Genomic DNA, 24,076 nt, shown 5'->3' on the forward strand with positions numbered 1-24,076 from the left:
TGAACCCAGCAGAGGCGTCTGGTGTTGGTACCATCCTCCACCAGCTGCTCCCAGAGGCTTGGGGCACAGGTGGAAACCCAGAGAGTTAAAAGGTACAAGGTCATTGGCATTTTAACACAGCAACACTTTTATTGCTTTTGAGGGTTTCGCTAGAGCAGACCTCATCCTATTGCACAGCTGTTTCATTTTGGCAGTTTAGAAAGTTGCAGTTAAAAATGCTTTCTTCAAAGCAAAGACAAATGAAATGCCCAGTGTGATTGAAGGTAAAGGCGTGCAGGCTTCAGAGGGACAGGGTCCATTGCTTTTCCTCCCCATGTGGACCATCTTTGATCAGCAGCTGCGTTTGGACAGTACTTCCTGATCCATGGGGCCCCATCTATCAGGGAAGTCAGAGCCCAGCCCTTCAGAAACCTGAACAAACTGGTCATGAGGATAGTTGCAGAGAGCTGGAAGCTGACACAGAGCTAGCTGGGGCGATCCTGTTTTTGTCTTAAAGCAAGGGGAATGGAGTTCCTAAGGCTCGACAGGGGCCCATAGTCGTTCCCCCTGTTCTGTAAGCTTAGTAAACCCAGGAGACAGGCACCCACTGCGGAGAACTGCATGCCCGGTCAAAGGCTTCTTGCAGTTTCTTAAGGGTTTCATCGACGCTGTTATTGACCAGTGAGAGGTCAAAGTAGTGAGCGTACTGGCTGCGGATGGCCTCGGAGTCCTTCTGCAGCTGCTGCAGCGCTTCCGTCTGTGGAGGAGACAGAGAAAGAGGGAGGGAGGGGGAGAGAGGGCGCCACGGGTGGAGCAGGGATCCACCCGTCTGCACCCCAGCACCACCGATTCCAGTAAAACATACAAGTACAGTGAGATTGTGTTTCCCCTCTAGCAGATTCACTGAAGATGAAACTGCATAACATGCTCCTGGCACAGGGACGACCTCTCTCCACATTCCCAACACAATCCTGCCTGGAATCTTCTCCTACAGATATATTTGCACGTGTCGAACGCCGTACACATAGGGCCATCGATTGTCGTATTATTTATAGTAAGTTTTAAACCTAAGTAGCCATCAAGGAGGCAATGAGGAAACGAAATGAGTCTCTGCTACAGCCACACGATGGGAGACCACACAGCTACTGGAAAGACCCAGGGAGGTCCCCACGCACACGTTCAGTGCAAAGCAAAGTGCTTGCAGGGTGGGTTTGGGGCAGTTCGGCTCTGGGGAGCGGGGAGGCTTTTCAACACAGTCCTGGCCTTCCTGCCCCTCCCCGCACAGCACGCACCACGTGGGCCCAGGGCCACCTCTGTTCTTCACAGTGCCTGCCCTGCCCCCAGATGCCCCTCTTAAGCCCATGTCGCACCAGTGTCAGGATCTGCTCTTCTGGAACAATGGCCTGGCTAGTGCATTAACAACTGTCTGCTGAACGGATGGGCCAGGCACACGTGCTCTGGCCCCTGGCCGGGCGGGAAGGGGATGGCAGCAGGCAGGGTTAGGTTTAGGGTCGGGAAGCTGAGCTCTGCCGGCGCTCTGGCCAACGATCCGGACCGATGCCCGGTCCTCGCGGGCCTGGAGAGCGGCCCCGCCCCCCCAGCACAGACCCTTCAGTCCCACCTGAGTGCCCTGGTCAGTGGGTGCGATGAACACAATGAAGGGTGAAAGTTCTGCCGTCCGAACAATCTTCAGGGTCTGGAAAAGGAGTGGAGGAAGAAGAGAGGGGAAGGAAAGGAGTTAGCTGTCATGACGGACCTCTGCGATCAGCATCTTCAGGCCTCGCCAATCCCCGCACTGTCTCCAGCATGTCTGGTCCTGCTCTTCTTCCTCCAGGTGATCCCAGTGAAAGCTCGTGGCGCAGATCTGCGCTCGCTCGAGGGTCCCACGAGCTGTGCTCTTCAGCACCCTTTCCCCAGCCACTCCTGCCTTCCATGCCTACCCACCTGGGGCTCAATGTCAAGGATGGCGATCTTGTCCTGCTTGTGAATCTGGTGCACTGTTTCAAATTTGGTGCCAAACATGTTGCCCTGGTAGCTGCCAAACTCCAGGAACTCGTTGGCAGAGATGCTCCGCGTCATCTCCTCTGTGGAGATGAAGTGGTACTCCTTCCCGTCTTCTTCACTCTTCTTGGCCGGCCGTGTCGTATCTGTGCACGAGAACCCAAATCCCTGAGCAACTCAGGGCCTCCTTGGCTCCCGAGGGCTCGGACGCTGGCATCGCCACCGCCACCCCAGCTGCGTTTAGCGCAGGGAGTTTACCGGAGGGGGTCACACAGGACCCCGAGGGGCTGACTCTGGGAAACGAAGCGGACCAGCAAGTCCCCCATCCGCCCAGAACACATCTAACTGTCAAGAGCCAGAGCCCAACGTAGAAAGTTCGTACCATCCTCCTCCCTTTATGAAGGCGCATCTCTCAAACACCAACCCCAGGGACACGGAAGCTCAGAAATGAAGAAATGACAGCTGAAAATATTTTAGAAACAGATCTCCAGGCTACAGTCAGGATTTCTGGGAAGTACACTGAAAGTCTCCTTTTCGTTGTTTGGAAAGAAGAGTACTTTGGTTTGCTTTAAACTCACACTGTTAAATGCTGGAATGTCCTTAAGTCACAACGTTTACGATTACTCATGTAAGTGGTCCTCTGAGTAAAACGTGCTACAGATGCTGTAGCTTGAGACGCGACCCCCTGGTCTCCTGCGTCATCCTCTGGTCTGTCTCGATGGGCGCCTTCTCCTCAATCCACAACTGCCGCGCGTCTTTCTTTCCATCTTATAAAACGATGACTCTTCTTTGACCTGAGTTATCCTCACCTCTTACCCTTTCTAACTCACTTCTCATTCTAACTTATTGAATGATGGAACTGTCGTGGTTATTTCTACCTCCAAGGCCTTCTGCTTTCTGACCCCAGTGTGTCACTCTGTCCTCAAAGGCAAAACGGAGAAGCAAGGAATAAAAAAATACTAATAACAGGTTTAGAATCCAGTTTTCTACACAGATTCGCTCCTGGGAATGGAACTGATCTAAGCGTCCGCCTGACTGCTGGCCCGACTCTTCTACAACAGCTGCTGGGGTTACGTGGGCCTTACTGAGCGCTACTTTGAGAAAACATTTCATGAAAATTGGTGGCTGTCCTGTAATTTCCTTAGCCACTCAATGGACCGGAAGAGAGCCCTCAGAGTGATTTAGGCATATGAGAAAGTGTTTATAATATAAATTAAAATGAAAAAAAAACATAAGTTTTTAATAACGTATTATTTGTTTAATCTTTTAAAGCAGTATAAAAATGTTGACCGCTGCTTCTCTTATGTAGACAAACAGCACAGCTACTTTTTTAGTGGGAGCAACTATGGGCACAAATTTGTATCTTTCCAAATTGGCTTTTCTTTTTATAATCAAACATTTTTTTAAAAAAAATCACAAAGGAGGGACTTCCCTGGCGGTCCGGTGGTTAGGACTCAGCGCTCTCACTGCTGGGGCCTGGGTGCCATCCCTGGTCAGGGAACTAAGACCTTGCAAGCTGCGCGGTGCAGCTGAAGAAAAAAAAAATCACAAAGGAAAAGACAGATGACTACGGTATCGTGTCCTCGAGGCCCCCGAGCTACTCACACGGGGCGGGGTACGCGAACTTGTCCGGGCTCTGGCTGAGCAGGGCGCTCTTGATGTGGCTGCGGCCCACCCCGCTGGCTCCTGCACAGACAGAGGAGATAACGGCTTCCATTTCTTTCCCCAGACACAAAGGTGGGGCTAGGAAGAGGAATGGGATAGGGGTTTGCATCTCTCAGACCCCGAGATGAGCCACAGGTCAAAGCGAGTTGCGTGGCTTCTGGGCTGGGGTCAGGAGGATCAGGGGCTCCAGGCCCTGGGGTCCCAGCTGGGATTCTGAAGACAACTGTCATTTCCACAGGGGAGCCCGCTACCACATGGCATTTTCTGTTTATTTTTGAAGTATATTTGTCTTACTGGACTCTCCAAAATGAATGGAACTGACTTTTACTGGAAATTTAAACAGAACCCTCATACAGGTCCTCTAACCAACTCATGTTTTCACTCTAAAGATGGGGAGGACCCGGAAGCATAGGCCTGGAGCACCCCTACTGCCGCCAGACGGACAGACAACCTAAAAGAGTTAGCTGCTGAAAACCATGTGAGGTTTACCCTCTGTTGTAACGTGAACCCAGGGGAGTCCTGGTAAGGACTCAGAAAACTCCTTATATCTGCTCCACATGGAGGACCCAAGACACCTGCCTTCTCGTTTCCTTTTCTTCCTCACTGTCCTTGGGTTTTTTTTTTTTTTTTTTGAGAGAGGGAGTGAGGGAGGTTACGTACTGCAGGCAGGGAAATAAGAACAGAAATGCAGAAATGTACTCTAAGTGGCAAAGCAATGAGAAGATACCGATGAGCACCAGGGTCTTCCTCTTGAACGCAGGGAGCCGGACGACTTCCTCATAAGAAACAACATCCAACTGATCAAAAACTAGAGACAAAGAAAAGCAAGCCGTGTTCACGCCAGAGCTGGGCACATAGCGAAGGCTGCGACCGGCTATACCGGCTCGGACACCATCAGGGACAACCTGGATCGTGGATGCCCTTCCTTGGGGTCTATTTTTCGGTTTTCCCAACCCCCACACCATCTAAACTCAGCACGGCTGTTGGTCAGTTCTCTGGACTCGAATCTTCTCTAATCTTTTGGCCCCCACCCTCTCCACTTCTTCTCCACAGTTCGTTACCCGACGCGCCCGTCCTCTCCCCTCATCTCCGGCTCGTGCTGCTGTCCCTTCCTCTCTGCCACCAGCGATGCTCCGGCCACGTCTGCCTCACTGGAGGTTCCTGACACAGCTTTCAGGCCCTGTGCACTGGCTATCTACAATCCGCTCAAACCCATTTATAACGTTCCTGTATTTCCAACCGCGGCAGCTAAGGGACAAAGTCTGAATTAGTTCTAAGGAAAACAGGCCACTGTCTGGGGCTGCTCAGACCCTGCAGTTGGCCATACTGATGGCACTGATGTACTGAGAAAGGTCTGGAAGGCTGTTGGGTTGGCTCCCTGGGGGTGAGAACGATGTGCCGGGCAGCGGGGAGGCTGGGGAGCGTACTTGCGCTGTGCTTGGCCAGGTACTTGTCTTTGTACTTTTTCTTCTTCCCGAAGGGACTGCAGCTTGGAGCCTCACTCGGAGCAGACTGAGCCCCGCTCGCCACTCGCCTGGAGGGAGGAGATGACCGAGGACGCGGGTGGCTTCTTGGTGTAAAAGCCCCGGGGTCATTCGCCTGTGCCGTCCCTTCTACACAAAACCCCCAGACCCATCTGCCTCCTGCCCTTTGTGTCATCCCGGACCCCGTCCTCCTCCGGCAGAGAAAGAGGGGGCTGCAGTCCCAACGCGGGCTTAGGGACCTAAAGCTTAGGGAAAGCATTTGCGGCAACACAGATCCACGGATGGAGGAAGAGCCAGTCAGCCTCCTACACCCGTAAGGGCCAGTCAGGCTCATCAAGGCATCGTTGCCCCCCCGCCCATTCTTCCAGGAAAACCGGAAGGTTGGCCCGGTGGAGAAACAGAAACTGTACACAGGATGACAGATTTCGGAAGCTGAGCAGCCGTGGTGGGCAGGGGTCCCCGTCCATTGGCAGCTCACCACTCCTGCAGCTCGGGGGAGGGGATCAGGCCCGCCGACTCCCGGGAGGAGCCTTCCACCCGTCCCTGCCACCAGTTGCTGTCATCCTTGTTGATGATCTGGATGATGTCCCCGGTGACGAACTTCAGCCCCGCCTCCTTGCAAGGGATCAGGTTGTCCTTTTTGGGATCATAGTCAAACTGTGCTCTCATGAACATCTGAAAAAGAAGGCTACTATCTGAAATGCACTTGTTTCCTTGTGAACGTGCCCGAAGTCCTGACCCCATGATCTACTTCTACACAGAAGCTTGTCAGTTATGATACATGGATACACGTGCTCACCACAGCATTATCTATCAGAGCGAAATATCAGAAACAATCTGATTTTCCAGGAATGGGGAATCAATTAAATATGGCCATCTACAGAATATATTACCACGCAACTATAAAAATCAATTTGTAGAAGAATATTTAATGTCCTTGGAAAATGCTGCTGATATAACATTAAATGAGAATATCATTAAATACAAACAATACCTAGTATGCTTGAAGTTTTAAAAGAGTATTTCTTTATACACAGAAACAAAAAAGACTGGAAGAAGCTATATCAGAATTTAATACCAGTTTCCTCTGCTAGGAAGATTAGGGGTAAAAATCCAACCCAAAGAAATAAAGAAATAATAAAGAGCAGAAACCAGTGAAACACAAAATAGAGTTGAAAGGATCAAGAAAGGCAACATTGGTCCTTTGAAGATTCATGAAATTAAGGCTGATTAACAAACTAGAGAAGACACCATTTCCCAGTAGAGAGCACAATGTAGCACCACCATCACAACGGCCAAAATGAAGGAAAAAAAACCCCAGGTAATTCTAAGTACTAGTGAGGATGTGGAAGAGCTGGAACTTGCAGCTGCGAATGGAAAATTGTACGACTACCTTGGAAAGTAGTTTGGCAACATCATGAAAGATGAACACAGCCTACAACTCATCAGAAATGCACCGAAACTCAGGTACAAAGAGGTTCACGGCAGCACTGACTTTTGTAAGAACTAAAAAGCTGGAATCACAGAAGGCCCTCCAGAGCATAGTCATACGACAAATGAATAAGAAGGAATCATCTTGCTACAGCACAGACTTCATACCGAGTGAACAAAATGAGACACTAAAGGATTCATACTGCATGAGTCAATTTACACAAATTTCAAAAAGGGGCAAAACTCGTCTCTGGAGTTAGAAGTCAGGGTTGGCGGGACGGGAAATGGGCGTGGGGACTCTTATGGTGCTGGTCACGTGGCTGTGTTCAGTTTGTGAAAATTCATCTAGTTTTACGCTTATGATTTGCGTCCTTTGTTGTATATGTGCCCATATATACCAAACCTTCAATTTAAAACAAGTTTTTTAAAAAAGAAAATTATACCATCATACGATAAGTGACCTGTGACAGAAACTTCAGAGTTATTTTTTTAAATCTTCCTTCTTCCACATTTATCTGTCAGGGCCCTGCAGCCCCAATGAGCTGCAAAGGGCCAGTCACGCCCGCGGTCAGGGAAACGCCTGCCAGTTTGTAACACATGTTAGTTTGGTTCAGAGAGTACCAGGCAGCTATGCTTGTTGAGATATTTACAATCACATCATTTCGATCTAATTCAAAGAATACACACTGGGCCTGAATCCTGCCATCATCACGAGAGAGAAAATGGCGCCACCTACCTGCAGTGCAGGAAGCCGATTTTGCTGGTTGGGAATTACTTTTAATGAGATCATTCCTTTGGTTTCTTTCTATCAAAAAAGAAAGGTGAAATAAAATTGTCATGTAAAATGAACCGGGGTGACTGGGGGTTTCATTAAGTCATCTTTCCCCTCCCAAAGTCCTGGGCATTTTTTTTTCCAATAGCCATCTTTACTGTACACTTTGAAATCTTGTAGCACAATGCTTCCTCCAAGACACAAGTGTCACGTGCCCCATAAACCAGCATAACAACATGGGGACATACAAAGAATAACGAACAAAGGCTAATGGTTTTTCCTCCTCCTCGCAGTCGACCCCCAAGAGGTCCCCAGAAGTACTTAAAATGAACCCTGGCACACATATACCCACACATTTCTCCACACCAATAAAGGGCCAGTCATGTGTCTAAATATTTACACACATATTCATACATGTGTATTTTTGCTATTTGTTTTTAACAAAAATGGGATTATACTATATGCATTACTCTATGACTTGCTTCCAGGTTGATACATGAAGACCTCACTCACTCTGTCTCATGGCTCTGCCGCATCCCTTGCTCAGCCACCATCCCCGTTACTGGGCGTGTCCACTGTTGCCAGTTTTTTTTTATTACCATCTGCTGCAGTAGACACCCTTCAACGCGTGTCCTTATATATTTGCATTTGATTTATACAGAATAGAACCCCATGATGGAAATGCAGAGTCAAAGGATAAAAACAATTTTATAGCTATCCTCAAATTACTTTTCTAAAAAACTATAAAAATTCCACTCTCACCAGGAGTATATGATGAGATTCCCTTTCCCCTGAAATTCTTGACAGAATTACATGTTAACGTTCGTTTTAAATTTCTGCCCATCTGATGGGTGGAAATTATTTCATGGTTGCTTTATTTTGTGATTTTATTACCATAACCAACATTGAGCACTTTTCAAGAGCTCATCGGCCACATGCTGTTTCTTCTTCTATCTTTTGCCCAGTTGTCTGTTTGGTTGTTTGTCTTGTGAAAGCCCAGAGTCCTAACCACTGGATAGCCAGGGAACTCCCTAGTTATTTGTCTTTTTATACAAAGTTTAGAAGCACTTTAAATATTAGAGTTGTTAACTGTCTACCTATTATATGCACAGCAAGTATTTCTCCAAGTGTATTGTTCATGGTAACTTTTGCCACGACACAAATTACCTTTTACATAGTTGATTTTATTTACATAAATCAAAAAGAAGCACAAATGTTGAATGTTCACATACTTGAAACGGTTTTTATGCAAGACGAAGGGATACAGCTGTGCCATCGGCGCAGAGAAAACACGTGCATCACGTTCTATTGAGAAGCAACCATTAGGCCAAACTGCTCCTCGTGTTGGTGACCGTGAAACGATCCAGCCAGTGTCCCGGTGGGAAACAGGTGGCCCGCTCCAGAGGGTGGGAAGACGCTGAATGAAGGGTCTGGGGCACATGGTCCGACACTGTTTGCAACTGGTGGATATGTCTTGTAAGAGTCGAATTTTCATCTACCTGTTCTCCCTGCAGTGTTTTCTTTTCTAGTCTTTTCTTTGTGGAAGGAACTGGGTCGTTGGTCCTAGAGTTTCTCATAGGTGGGTTACGTCTACTTCAGAGTTATAGTTTACAAACCCCTTCACCCTCCACATTCATTTGCCAAGGTCCTGTCCGTTCTATTTCTGGTTGTTTGACTGTTTCTTTTCTTCTGCTTGCTTTGGGTTTCATTTGTTCTCCTTCTTCTAGTTTCTGTGGGTAGAAGCTGAGGCCGTTGACTGAAACCTTTCTCGTTTTATAAACCAGGCATTTCCACCTTGGTCCGAGTTCAGTGGCATTCCACAAAATCTGATACACTGTGCTTTCACTTCTATTCATTTAAAGACAGTTTCTAATTTGCCTTGTGATTTCTCCTATGGCCTGTGACTTCTTTAGAAGTGTGTTAACTTCCAAATATTTAGGGATTTCCAGGTATCTTTCTGTTTTTGATTTCTGATTTCATTTCATTGTGGGTGGACAGTGCATTTTTGTATGGTTTGAATCCTTTAAACCTGCTGAGGCTTGTCATGTGGCAGGGTACACAGCCTGTCCTGCAGAATGTGGCAGCCCCGCCAGTGTTCGCTTCAAGTACTTTGAATCCTCTGTCATCAGGTACATGAATGTTTAGGATGTGAGTCATTTCAAGAAGCAGGCTAAATCTGGTCCCTGTTACTTCATCTTGGTCAGAAGTGAGGTCTATCCTTAAACAGCCATGCTTCAGAGCTCTCTAAGGTTCAGTTTCCTCAGCTCTGGTTCAAATTAAACTTTTCCCTAAGTTGCTATTTTCTGCTTCATTCCCTGGCTGGTACCCTGGCATCTCCTTGCTGAGTGCCTGAGGGGTGCTTCCTGTCGGCCGTGACCAATTACACCCAACTACCCCATGTGTTTTTTCCTGCTCTGGTTACAGGAAGGGTCTCTGGAGAATCTGGAGAGGCAAACGCCCAGCACAATGCCTGGCACAACTGCATCTAAAGAGCACATTCAACGTTTCACCTATTATAGCCCAGTTGTTCTCTGTAACAAATCTATGACACAAGAACAGCAATTACTACCATCTTCATTTTACAGATGACCTAGAGAAGTGAATTCACCTGCTCCAAATCACAGGGCTGGAATAAAGGAGAGCGGGATTCAGAGCTGCCATTGCAGTCCAATGCTCTTTCTAGACAGACACTCTAGGTCTTTTGCCTTGTTTTAGAAGTTTACTAAATGAAGACAGAGAGCTGTCATTTCTTGCACAGAATAAAGATTAGCAGTGGTAAGAGGATCTTACAGAAAAATGAGGTACACGGACACCAATGCGGATCGATGCTTCACGAAGACAAAGGCATAGTGAATACCCACCATTGCCTTCTGCAGCTGATCTACTGAGTGATTAGTCACGTTCGTGCCGTTGATTTCTAGGATCTCATCTCCGACGTGAAGGGAGCCTACCAACAAAAGAACAAACGTTCAGACAAAAGAGGTGTCAACAGAAGTCAAAACGCCACAGAAAAGAAACCAGGATCTAGAGCATGTTGTACGATAGACTGTGTAGAACACACAGGGTTGAAACCACTCAACCATGAGAGGCGGGAATGTTCTGTTCATGGCCTTCAGGGACCTAGCGAGACAAGCACTCGACGGTTTAAGACCGTGTCATCCTCCTTGACCTCAGGACTCCAACTGCAAAATAAAAGCGCTTGGTCCTGAAAGTGTCCTGGAACTAGAGTCCTCCTGATGTCAGGGGCTATGACACAGCTGTACACACTCCAAGGAACAAGAAAGCTCGATGTTTCTCTGTTGTTCAGCTAAGACCTCCAAGTGGCAAAGTTAATCACTGTTTAGATTCTATGTGAAGAATGGGTATCAATACTTGTGCTACCCTTGATACACAGAAAAGCACTTCTACTAAATGACGCATCTGCAAATTGATGGCAGCTTCACATGGAGATACAACAGTTATTTGTAATTATTTGTCAGTATCTATTTTCTCAGTTTATTTTTTTTCTTTTCTTCTTTTTCTTTTATTTTTGGCCGTGCCATGTGGCTTGTGGGATCTTAGGTCCCCGACCAGGGATGGAACCCGCACCCTCGGCAGTGAAAGTGCCGAGTCCTAACCACTGGACCGCCAGGGAATTCCCTATTTTCTCAGTTTAACTGGTAGCCTCAGGAGGTAGAGATGGTCTGTTTTCTACACTGCTATGTGTTCACAGTCTAATGCAAGGGTTTGCATATAGTAGTTGCTCGAATGTTAGCTCACTGCAGAAGTATTGGCATAATAAGTGTACGAGAATGCTCAGAGGGAGTGGCAGTGGCTCTTTAGAATGATGAGCCAGTCATTACGGTACAAGAACTCTCTTGGCACACACACGCTCCCTGTTTTGAACGCTCTAAGCTTCGTGCCCCTCAGCCCTGAACAGGGAGCAAAGGATGAATCCCTGAACGAAACACGCCTGTACCTTGTCTGTGAATCATGCCGCCGTGGAGGATTCTGGCCACAGTGCAGGACTGCTTCTCATTCAGCTTCAGCGTGATTCCCTGCAAGACAGACAAGGGCACAGCAAGCTTAACCGCAAGCTCTTTCTGAGTTGATCTTTAAGACAACTTAAGGCAACTTCTTGGGAGAAATATTTTCTGTCTGCACACGAGGTGTCGTCAATTGGAAGGGGCAAGAAGCCTGCCATGAGGGGCCTGGGGTGGTGAGGAAGAGGGATTACCATGGGCTCCTCGGTGACCTTCTCGAACTGGATGAGCCGCACCTTCCGAGCCTCCTGGCCCTGGGCCCAGGCGGGGCTCCCCAGGGCGGCGGGCCCATTGGTGTACATGTCCTCCGTCACGGCGCTCAGCTGGGGTGACACAGTCTGTCGGGTCAAAACAGCAGAGAAACGTATGAAGCAAGCAGCCGTCGGGTCGTTGCTGCGCGTCTAAAACCCCAAAGGCTCAGCAAACCAACGCTTATCTCCTAAGGCTGGTGGCCAGTTGCATTAGACTTGATGTGAAGCGTTATTTATCCAAGTGGCTACCCCTGCCATCAGCCCGAGACGACACATCAACTGTGACCCCTTGACCCCGACCATGAAGACAGCAAAGCTGGACGGATTACACTCTAGAAAGACGTCTTTAGTATAAATCTGAAGTAATTTAAGGCCCGTGGCCTTGGCAGGAGGGCAGACAGGGGGATGGATTTTGTAATCCATGGTTTTGGGTCAACCCCGCACAGGCAAAGGGCACGTTGGTCCCCACATCACTTTATATACAGAACCAGTTCCAAATGTGAAAGGTAAAACAACCAAGCTTTGAGAAGAAAGCACAATACATCTTCAAAACCTAGGAGGAGGCAGAAAACTGTAAAAAAACGAAAACTAAAACTACAAATACTTTAAAGTTAAGAATATCTGTTCGTGGAGAAACTCCACTGAGACAGGCAAAGGTTCAGTAGACACAGAGAGCGATAATCAAAAAGCACACAATTGATCTCATCAAAACTAAACACTTCTCAGCAAACCTCTCAGCCTGAGAGTACAAAGACCCAGAACATGTAAAGAATTCTTCTCACTCAGTAACAGGATGATGAGCAATGAAAAGATGGACAAAACGTCTGGCAGACTGTTCACTAAAGAAGGCCTATGAAGAGCCAGCATCACCGTGATACCACTCCGCAGCCGCGAGGGAGCCTACAACGCAAAGGACAGAGGTTGGAAATGCCCAGACATCGCCGGTGGGAACGCTAAATGGCGCAGCCCCGAGGAAAAGAGTGTGGTGATTTCTTATATCAAGTTAAGCATACGTTGACCCTATGCTCTGGCAACCCCACTCCTAGGTGTTCACCCACAGAAAGGCTTGCACACAGAAGTTCACAGCAGCTTTATTCATTACAGCTGAAAAGTCCACCTGCAGGAGGAGACCATTCACGAGGTTTTAGAACAAGCAAAACTACAGTAAAAAAAATTTAAGACAGTGGTTGCCTCTGATAGGATGGGAAGGGGTAGGCTGGGTAAGGGCACGACAGACCTTCTGGAGTGGTGATGGTCCAAACTGTGACCAGGGTTGGGTTGCACAGGTGTATGCATTTGTTAAAACTCATCCAGTGCATTTCACTGTATGTAAATTTAACCACAAAATTAAAAAAAGAACCATAAAGAAATACTGAACCCTAGCCGATGATATGCATGCTGAAGCTTTTAGGGGTGAAGTGTTCTGATCTTTGCAACTTATTTTGAAGAGCAAAACAAAAAAAAAAGGTGAATGGATGGTTTTTGGATAGATATGTGATAAAGCAGACATGGCAAAATGTTAATGGTAGAATCTAGGAGGTATGGCTAATGGAAGTTACTATAAAATTGTTTCATCTTTTCAGTGAGATTGAAAATTTTCAGATAGAACATTGGAAGGCAACGGCACTCAGACAGTGAAAAGGCCACGGAGCAGGAAACTGGAGCCCTCGTGTGGTGCCCTACTGTGGATGGACTTCGGGGTGCTTCCAGGTTTGGGCTTTTAGGAACAGTGTCGCTCTGAGACCACACGCCAGCGAGAATAAATGGCTGCTGCACAATATGAATAAATCTCCTTGAAACGCTCCTTCTCCTGATACAACAGTCAATCAAAAACAATATGGAGAAGGAAGAAGCCCGACCTTGGTTTATGCAAGGATCGAGCTGAAAATGGATTGTGGCTGCAATCCAGCCACGCCTGGGGGTGCCCCTCAGACACCGTGGGGAGGGAAGATCTTCCCAATGGGTGAAGCCGTGAGCGGGACACCTCGTCAGCCACTTGGTGGCAAAGGAGAAACGGGAATATCCCCAGGTGGGAACAGCTAGACCTATCTGTCTGTCTACGGAATGAGGGAAGTACTGACAAAGAGAAACTGCCTTGTGTAGCAACTAGAACTTCAAAAACCGCACATGACACTGAGTTACACGGCACTGCTATTAAAGCAGAATTGTCTAACAAAGAGCTATATTTAGAAAAGTGACTTATGAGACCTGGGAGCCCAGAACCACACAGAACTTCAAGGTCGTCTACAGTAGATAAGCCATTAATACAGTTACCACTGCATCTGTGCGGGGGCATCCTGGCACACAGACACCATGTAGCCCTGAAAAGGAGGTTCAGAGGTTAACCTGGAAGACATATTAAGTGGAAAAAAAAAAAGAGTGAGGAAAGGTATGTTATCATCAGCATAAACAGTGAAAGATAAGAATATCTTCATATTTGCTTGTAAATGCATTATCTCCCTCTGGAAAGAGACATGAACAACAGGGAGGAACTGGGTGACTAGAGAAGGAGGTGAGAAGTAAATTGTATTCGTTTCATTTCAAATTAATTTCTAAACAGGCAAATGAAAGCCTATTATTCCTAAAGCCCTACAAAGTACAATGCTTTCTATTCTGGCAAGATAGAATTTTCCTAAGTGATTGTGATTTAGGTTCAAGTTGGCAGCCTAAGTACTTGCGTGTAGCCTGGACCCTGTTTAAATGAGACCAAAGGGGGGAGGGTAAATAGAAACCCACAGACAAAAAACAGGAAGTCATCAGGGATGAGAGATTTCAAAAATTTTTCCAGAAGACAGCTGAGCCTGGAACGTGCACATAGGAGGAATTGGCCGGGGCACAACGGGCTGGGGCTCGGACTTCTGAGAAAACATCTCCTGAAAAGCTGCCCATCCAACCTACAGCTCCACTTTCAAGGCAGGAAGAAGGAAGAAGGGCCAGGCCAGTGGCATCTGTCCCAGAACTTCCCCAATGGACATCTGCTCATGTCTCATCAGCCAGAACTGCAGAACACAGCGTGGCCATCCCAGGCTGCACAAGCGGCTGAGAAAATAAGAACTGAGTTGGGCATCTTGCCATCCCGAACAAGATCAGGGAGAAGCGGGGTCAGCAAGAAGCGGACCAAAGCTGTTGGGTCAGCAACCGGTCATAATAATACAAAATCCTTTACTAACTTTCCCTTTTTACGATCTACCTACAGCAAGTCACGAAACAACACTAAGGTCCACACACACGTGACAGAAAAGAGATGAAGGGAAGGGCTACCGATCCTGTGACTACAGTGAGAGGGAAAGCTGACGAAGGAATGAATGTAGAATTTAAAGTTCTGCTTTGTTTTGTTTCGTTTAGTAACAATCAGAAGACCTGTCCCTGTGGAACCTGCCCCCCTGCAGATGGGCACACGCTCTCTAGCTCACTCCCCACTGCGCCCTGGGAGGAAAGCTAAGCACGAGCTGTGGCTCCTCCTGCATCTGGGATGTTATTTCTTACACACAAGTGGCTTCACTCACCCGATCCCTGCAGGTTACATGAAAAAAGTACCTCTGGACGACGTGTAATGTACGTGATGTAAAGGCACAGGCCCTTGAACAGCTAAGACAATTTTGAAAAGGAAGACAGTAGAAGGAATCAGTCTACATGGTTTCAAGATTTATATGGTTACGAATAATCAAGACGGTGTGGTCTGGTAGAGGGACAGACACAAAGATCAATGGAACAGAAGAGAGAGCCCAGAAATAGACCCACACAGATACGTCCAGTTGATTTTGACAAGGTGCAAAGGCAATTCAACGGAGGAAGGGTAGTCTTTTCAACAAATGATGCTGCAGCAATTGGACACCCATAGGCAAAAAAAAGAAACACTGAACTAGACCTTTAAAATGGATCATGGACTTAAATGTAAAATGTAAAACTACAAAACTTTTTAGAGAAAAACATAGGAGACAGTCATCAGGGTTTAGGGCTAGACAAAGAGTTCTTATACTTGGATAAATAACGCTTCACATCAAGTCTAATGCAACTGGCCACCAGCCTTAGGAGATAAAAGGAAAAACTGATAAATTGGACCTCTTAAAAATGAAAAACTTTACCCCTGTGACAGCCTGTGTGAAGATGATGAAAAGACATCATCATGTGGACTGAGAGAAAACATTCACAAACCCCACATCCAACGAAAAATTCTAACATCCAGAGTACGTAAAGAATGCTCCATATGCAACAATTAAAACAATCTAATTAGAAAACGGGCAAAAGACATGAACAGATATTTCACTAAAGAGGATATGTAAGGAAGGATGGCAAATGAGGACATGAAAAGATGTTCAATGTCATTAGCTATCAGGGAGAAATGCAGATTAAAACCATAATGAAATACCACTACACACCTATCAGAATAGCTAAGATAAAAATTGGTGACAAGACTAAATGCTGGTGAGGATGCAAAGGAAACTGAATCTCTCATCCATGGCTGGTGGGAATGTAAAATGTTACAGCCATTTGGGAAGAGAGTTGGGAACTTTCTTAAAAAACGAAATGACTACTTTACAACCTGGCAATGGCACAAGACAAAAGTTTGTGCAAAACGTGTACATGAAGGTTCATAACAGCTTTATTCGTAGTAACTCAAACCTGGAGAAAAGGAGAACAGCCTATAATAGGTGAGCAGTTCAACAGACTGTGGTCTATCCATACCTCGGGACGCTTCCCAGCAATAAAAAATTGCATACAATATGATTCCAGTTATATAACATTCTAGAGATGACAAAATTATAGAGGAGGAGAACAGATTAGTGGTTGCCAAGGGGACACGGGGAGAGGTGACTATAAAAGGGTGGCACCAGGGAGGTCTCTGTGCTGATGGAACAGTTCCATATCTTGATTGTGGTGGTGGTTACATATATTCAGACATGTGACAAAATGGCACAGAACTACACTCACACGTCATACCAATGTCAAGTCCATGGTTTTGACGGGGTACTACTTTTGAGCTTGTAGTAGACAGAGGTGAAGTTATTGCATAAAAGAACTAGCAAAATGGCAGGCGAGTCGCACTTGTTTGCAACCGAAGAGCTATAACTAAGAGAGCACAGTACCAAAGAACGGGCAGAGAGGCAACAACCAATCCTTGAGACATCTGCAGGGTACAGGATCAGTTTCCAGACTCTGGATGGGTAAGTAAGAGGCCACAACACACAGTGACCAAATAGTTCCTCAAAGCATTGCCCATGGCGACCTGGAACCATGTGGTTAAAACTCTTCAAAGCTAGGTAGCTATTGCCACAGACCCATTTGAAGAGAATGAGATCAAACAGCTCTCTAAGTAGACTCAAGAAAACTGGAGGAAAAGCAGCGTCAAGTTGGAAGGAAGAATTCTTTCTCTCAAATTAAGCATCTGTACTATTTGTATATTTTTACCATGTGCATGTGTTAAGAGATTGAATGTATAGAATGAGGAATTCAAGGATTGCTGACTGAATGACTGCTGTGAATAGACAAAGAGCTCAAATCTCAAATTTCTGGCCTCAAAGCATGAAATAAAACTTAGGACTTTCCTTGATCCTGACTTACAAATCTTTTTTCACTAGTAGTTGTGGGGCTGAGAAAGCTGAAAACCAAACCCAGAAATTAATCCCATGGATTTATCAGCATCTACCATGTACCTGTGTCAGTACCCAAAGCAGGTACTGGTGGCCATAAAATCTGAAAACATAGATCAGATTATTTTATCATGTGCTGTAAAGTGCCATCAATAAACCATTTAGGATGATTCACCTGTGTTTCGAGATGCGCTGGGCCCGTCTACAATGACAGGTTCGAAAGACTCAGTCCACGGAAGACAAAGTGACCTTTGCAAGGGGCCGACGCCTACGTGATTGTGCGCCTGGAACAGGCAGATAAAGCGGCACCCTCCGCTCATCGCCTTCTCATTCGGCTCCATGACACAGATTGCTTTTAACACATCAGCCTTTAAATTAAGGACTCAGCACCCAGGAAAGCTCAAGACTTCCTATCTGAAAGGCTGGTCTTTTAAATGTGCTTATTCATCAAGGCGTCCCCCTTCGGGATGACTCAGAGCCACTATCATGCTCACCCAGAAGCTGCAAATGATAAGATAAACGGAACCCTCCGACGTGGCGACCAAAGAACCAACTAGCAACAGTGAGGCTTCCCTGACTGCTCAGCAAGAGGAGGCCAGCCTCTCCTCAACAGCGCCTGACATGCAGGAAACTCCCTCAACCAGCCCCCCACACCCCTCGCCACAGACAGTCCCAGGAGCAGGGCTAGACAGACTGACAGACGCACACGGAGCCAAGGTGCTTCCTTGACCCCAGCGGCGGGTCTGAGACCACACCAAGGGCAGGACACGTCCACAGAGTTCAGCTGGCCCAGACCCCGCTTTGAAGAAATGGGAAGGTTACCCGCCTGCCACTCAGGGTAACTAGCTTCTCCAGGTTGACAACTTAGACTGCAGTCTGTCCCCTGTCCCATCCGTCCATCCGTCCACTGGCCACGTGCCGGGCACCTGTCCTGCCCCTGAACTGCTCTAACTTTTCTTGTTTCCATAGCTGGTAATACATTCATTCCAACGTGCTACCAATATTTCCTTTGTTTACTTTGTCGCCGCAAAGCTGAGCCGTTTTTGAGCCCTTAGCAGCCCCGCGACCACCAAGTGACGCTGAACAACGTGGTCAGAGGTACTAGACTGCATTTTGCAGAGCTCACTTCACAACTCTGAGACCAGCCTTCATCCCCGCCGCCCCAGCAGGACGGGGGCAGCTCTGCAGCTTCTCGGCCTTTAATCACACACACTGCTGGGGTGGCAACGCCTGTGCGCTGAAACCCCCTTCGGAGGAAACATCTGCAGCGGGTTCAAAGGGCAGAGGCAGTGGCTCAAAGGAAGTTGGGATTAAAAAAGAGATGAAAAACAAACTTGGCAGCGGGTGGCTTTCCCACCCAAACGGTCGGATTAAGAGCCGGTGACAGCGAACGGAGGAAAGAACAAACATTTGTTCAGCCTACTGTTAGGCTCTTTGCCAACTGTTTCCACGTGGAGACTTAGAAGAAGGCCCAGGCCAAGAAGGCAAGTGATCGCCGCAGACAGCAGGCAAGGTCAGGCTCCACTTTGGGAAAGAAAACAAGAAAAACTATGAGAAAACCAAGAGGGCTCAAGGTACCAGAAACAGCTGAGCACTGTTTCCCCACAAATGACAAGAGCCGGGGAAAAGAGTTGGGGAAAGACGAGCGCCTCAGAGCCAGAATTTTCTGGCAAGTGACTTTGGAGCAAAAACCTATAGAGTCGACCCTTGAGCGTGACAGGTTTGAGCTGCATGACACGTGTCCAATGACACGCGGATTTTTCCCACAGTAAACACCGCAGTGCTACACGATCCGTGCTTGGTGGCCTCCGCGGATGGGAGTCGTGGTCATACAGGAGCCGTTTCAGCGGCAACTGCGTATGTACTTTGCTCATGTGTATTTCTCTATGGGAAGGAAAAATGGAAAAGTGAAGACTCAGAAAAGAAAATGTCACGTTACAAAATTTGTATTCTGGTTCCCTAATTCAGAGCTTTTCTTCCCATTTCCCACCCCTGGGGTCACTTCCCCTCCTTTCTTAGCAACAGTGAAAGATGTGAGCAACTCACTGCTTAGGGGAGAAAAATCTCCGCAGTCAATGAAATGTCAACTGATTTCATCTCCCTTGACCCAGGGGACATTTGGCAGTGTCTCAAGACCCCCGTCAACCCTGAATGTCCCCTGCCTGGAGCGCTATTCGCCAGTGCCATCCTGGCCCATGCACAGCAGGTGATGCCGCGTCTCCCCACCCAGGAGCCCACAGACAGCTCTTCTGAGTGGAAACTCACCTGGAGCCTGACTTATTTCTTAGGTCATTTCCCATGTGGGACAGGCCCAAGTGAACTTTCAGGGACTTTCAACGTATTGCTTCAGGTCATGGGAGAAGGGCTACTTCAAACAGGACTGAAGAGAAAAGTAGGAATTTTACAACCAATCTTATGGGCACTAAGGGATTGCAAAAAAGAACAAGGTCAGAGAGAGCTCATAAAATGTTTCTCCAAGGAAGGAAACATATACTTAAATATGGGAGACAGGCTACACTTCAAACCTACTGCAAAATTATATTTTGACAATACTTTTTCAATACCAGATATGCAGTATAATCAGAGGTGAAACTTTGGGTTTCCAGTCTTTAGAGCTTTTATAGAAAGCAACCTCCCTAAATGAAGCCTTTGGCAACACGAGTTTATGAACTCCTTTAAAGCCAACAACTTCCGTACAACTTGTCTTGGTTCTTTTGCTAGGACAGCAAAGCGTGCTACTGCTGCTGGACAGGCGTTACGTCAGGTCAACATCACCGCAACCCTCTCAGCAGGTCCATTTTACAGAGGAGAGAAATCAAAGGCACAGGGAACTTGGGCAGCAAGGGGGACGCAGAGCCCAGGGTTGGCAGCAGAGACTGCTAAGAGCCCCAGAGGGAAGGTGAACCTCAGGAAATAAGAATCAGCAGGTTCGTGGGGTCAGGCCACCTTTCATCGTGTGGACATTCTTCTTCCAGTGTCCACACCTTGGCAGATCTGGATGCTTTTCCTTCAGTGCTTTACCAAGTTTTCTTGTTTCATCTTCAAATCCTTTCATACACTCAAGCAAACTGACTAAGCAATAGACTGTATCTGGTATCGCAGGATCAACTCACAGCTCCACAAAAACTGCTAATTACTCAGAGGGCAGTGAAAGGGCCTCTTTTCAAAACCACACACAACTTCTCCAGCCTCCCCACCAGGAGCAGACAGGACTACACAGGGTCTGGGCACTGAGTTCCAGGTGACACTCAGGTTTCCGGGGATGAGGGAAATGAACCTAAAGGACCATCGGGGAACTTTCTGGAGTGATACAAATGTTCTACATTATGATTACGGTGACGGCCACATGATGGGATGCATCTGTCAAATGTCATTGAACTGCACAATCAAATTCGTGAATTAGATGTATGCTAAGTAAACCTCAATAAAGTTGCCAAAAGAAAATTTAATAAAGAGAAGTGGATTTTTTGGGGGGGGGGTGAGTTAAGGCTCAGCCAAGTGAGCTGATTGTGGGGAAGAAAAAAAAATCCCATGTGTCCAAACTTATGAGAAACCAAGTAGTTTTAGAGCCTGACCCCCTCCTAGTGTACATGCTGCTGTGTAACTTCCAATTTTGCCTTGTCAGCTGAATAACCAGTGTCTTCCCCACGGGTTCATCCTGATTTGCAATGACAGACAGGTGTGAATGCGGAGACCTGAGCTGATGCCACCCAGCCCAGAGTCCACAGCTCTTCAGTCTGCTTTACCTTGTGGATCTTCAGTTTCCTCATCTGTGAAAGTGGATGGCTATGCTGAATCGCATGTCCACCTCTTAAGTCACTTATTAATTCAGCAAACATTTCTGAGGACCCACTTACCAGGCATTTAAAATGTAAAAAGTGAGTGTGAAACAGCCCTGCCCTGGAAGATCTTGTAGTCTAGGAAAAAGATTCACACTGTGAGTTCTGAGGCTGAGTTATCAAAGGCAAGATAGCTTCTGCCTGGCCCTCTCTCTCTGTCTGTGTGTCTCCGTGGACATCCTTTCTTGGAACCTGGCCACCGCGTTGTGAGAAGGCCAGGGGACATGGAAGGGCTGCTGGCCGGTGCTGGCTGATGGCTGACAATGAGACAGAGCGTCAGCCTTCAGATGAGTGAGTGAGTGAGCATCCTGGTGGCCGTGCCCTTGTGGGAGAGACCCTGAGTGACAACCTTACCTTGCTGGGTCCTCGCCACACCCAGAAGTATGAGAGATAACAAGAAAACGATCAACCCTTCCCTCTGGGCATCTTTGAGGATCGAGGTGATGAGCTATTTATGGGCCATCATAGGAATCTGGGGGGCAGAATTACCTGTGAGATGACTGTCTGCCCACAAACAGACACAGGGGTCCACCCATCTGTGCCCCAGCACCAGGGGCCCTGCCTAAATGCACAGGGACGGTGAGTGAGCACTTCGGGGCCAGCGTTGGCTTTTACAACCCTTTCTGCTGACACAACCACCAAGCAGTCCTACTCTCGGATCTGTTCCTTACAGTCTTTCTGTGACCCTGACTTCCGTCCACGAAGAAGTTTCCCTTGACCTTAATTAGCTCTCGGTCGAGGCCGCGGCCTCTCCCGATTCTCGCCTGGAGGCGCTACTGGGGGCCACCAGCCACCGCGCCCGGAGTCCCGCCCGAACCCCGCCGCCCGCCGCGGCCTCCACCCCAGGGGCAGGACCCCCGAGGGCAGGGCGGCGGGCGGGGAGGGACCGCGGCGGGAGGCGCGGCCTAGAGACGAGGACCGGCCCGCATCCCGCGCCGGGCCCCGGGGGCAGCTCACCTCGGGCCGGCTGCGCTTCTGCAGCAAGTGCTCCAGGTAGAGGTCGGAGAGCGCCGTGCGCATGGCACCCCCGCTCTCGCCCTCGCTCGCCTTCAGCGTCATCTTGCGGGACCTGGGACGCCGGGCGCCGGGACGCGGGGACGCGGGGCCGCGGGGCCGGGCAGAGCCTGGAGCGGCAGGGCCCCGGGCCTGCGGTGCGGAGGCGGCAGAGGCGGCGAAGGCGACTGGGAAGCGGCGCGGCTGGTCAGTCACCACCCCGCAGGCTGTGCGCCGAGAGCGCGGGGGAGGAGCTCCGCCCACGCCCCACCCTCGCCACGCCCCTGCCCCCGCCCCCCGCCTGCCCCCGCCCCCTGGGCCCCGCGGGCCCCCGGCCCTGCGCCCCTGAGGGCCGGAAGGAGGCGCTGCTCCCGCCGAGGCCCCTGCGGCCGAATCCCAGAGGGGTCTTAGGAAAAAGCACACCGCTCCCAAACCGCAGAGGACCCCCGGCCTGGGGCGGGTTGAGCGCTCGACCTACACCCGGGCCGAATTCGTGGGGATGGCAGGGGAGCATCCGAGGGCTGCGACGGCCGCCCCTCCGACTCCAGGCTCCACCCATAAACCGATGCGGGCACAGGACGTTGAGAAAAGGCCTTTTAAGACTCCTGTGCTGCTGTTATTTGTCTTAGGCTACATCTCCTACTGTTAATGCCACAAAAAAATTGAGGGATCAGTGGAAGCGAAGAGAGCCAACATTCCTTCCGAATCCTAGAGCAGAATTCCTTATACCCTAACACCTTCGTGGCGTTAAAACAGCAGCCGAAAGGACGACAGACTTTCTGAACAAAACAAACATTTCCTGTGCTTACAGAGCTCAGGGCTGTCCACGATCTGTACACACCTTTACCTGATAAACACCTGGCCCCTTGACCCCAAGGGAGTAACCTCGCAGTATTATAAGCAGTTCATTACTCTATGTAATCTTATTTGGACCTTCCAGTACCTCATAGACAAGAAGGGAAAATCCAGGGGCAAGAGTTTGCAGCCAGATCACCCAGTTTTCTCTGCTAAGAGGCTGAGCTCACGTGATTGCTGGCTCCCTTCCCCAAGATTACCCTGAAGGAACTATAGGAGGCTGAGACACACACACACACACACACACACACACACACACAGAGGCAGAGACAGAGACACAGAGAGAGAGAGAGGAGAGAGAGCTATTGAAATTAAGACAGTGCGATACCGGTGCAGGGATAGATTAATGGAGCAATGAGATAGATTAGAAAATGCAGAAACGCACCCAGTCGTGTGTATAACTGTGTATACGATACAGGTGCCATGTTAGGTAAGTAAAGAGGGACTTTTCATTAACCAAAGCTGGAAAATGGTTATTTATATTGAAAGAGATGAAGCTGGAACCCTCCTCCATGCTATATGCAGAAAAAAAATCTATTCCAGATGGATTAAGGACTTCTGTGTCAAAAACACAACTTTAAAGCTCTTGACAGAAAACGGCAGTGAAGAACTTTTAGACTTCGGGATAGAGAAAGATTTCTTAAACAATGCAGACAAACCATTGACTATAAAACAATATTGATCAGTTTGACTTTAGCATTAAGAACTTTTACTCATCAAAAGACAAACTAAAAAGCAAAAAAGACCAGTTGTGCTTTTGCAGAAAATATTTTCAATACACACAACTGACGAAGAATTCCTATTATGAATATATAAAGGTCTACAAATTAATAAGGAAAACACAAACAATCCAGCAGATAAATGAGTAAAAAACACGAATAAACATTTCACAGATGGAGAAACACACGTGAACAATAAACATATGAACAGATGTTCAACCTCATTAGTGATCGGACCGCAATGAAATACCACTGCACCTCCATTCAATTATCAAAAATTTAAATGTCTAACAATATCAAGTGTTGGAGAAGATGTGAATCCATATGAGTTCTTGAATATTTCTGCTGGGAGTACTGCTGTTGGCAGTACTATTTAGGAGAACAGTTTTGCATTATCTCATAAAACTGAACACTACCTTCTGAGCCAGCAATCCCACTTCTGGGATAGGTTTTGTGAAACTTGATAATCTAATT

General features: G+C 47.8%; 1 protein-coding gene across 1 annotated transcript; it reads right to left on the reverse strand.

The window, feature by feature from the left end:
- Window positions 1-110: 110 nt before the first annotated feature.
- Window positions 111-22,254, reverse strand: MPP1 (MAGUK p55 scaffold protein 1). Its single transcript, XM_061178849.1, has 12 exons — window positions 21,993-22,254; window positions 11,549-11,692; window positions 11,291-11,369; window positions 10,194-10,279; window positions 7,297-7,365; window positions 5,608-5,804; window positions 5,073-5,179; window positions 4,373-4,453; window positions 3,586-3,666; window positions 1,924-2,126; window positions 1,601-1,675; window positions 111-736 (listed from the first exon to the last, which is right to left on the reverse strand). Exons 1-12 carry the CDS (start codon window positions 22,092-22,094, stop codon window positions 560-562), a joined length of 1,401 nt encoding a protein of 466 aa, XP_061034832.1. The 5' UTR covers window positions 22,095-22,254; the 3' UTR covers window positions 111-559.
- Between the last annotated feature and the right edge of the window lie 1,822 nt (window positions 22,255-24,076).

The sequence above is a fragment of the Eubalaena glacialis genome, chromosome X (assembly GCF_028564815.1).
Source record: "Eubalaena glacialis isolate mEubGla1 chromosome X, mEubGla1.1.hap2.+ XY, whole genome shotgun sequence".
NCBI lineage: Eukaryota > Metazoa > Chordata > Mammalia > Artiodactyla > Balaenidae > Eubalaena > Eubalaena glacialis.

Bases quoted from the DNA above. Each gene is read 5' to 3' on its own strand.
- MPP1 (XM_061178849.1), bottom strand. From the start codon at position 22,094: ATGACGCTGAAGGCGAGCGAGGGCGAGAGCGGGGGTGCCATGCGCACG. The intron at 10,280-11,290 runs GTACAGGCGTGT...TTTTGTTGGTAG, and splicing joins CGGCATGATTCACAGACAAG to GCTCCCTTCACGTCGGAGAT. The intron at 4,454-5,072 runs GTACGCTCCCCA...CTTTGTCTCTAG, and splicing joins CCTGGCCAAGCACAGCGCAA to TTTTTGATCAGTTGGATGTT.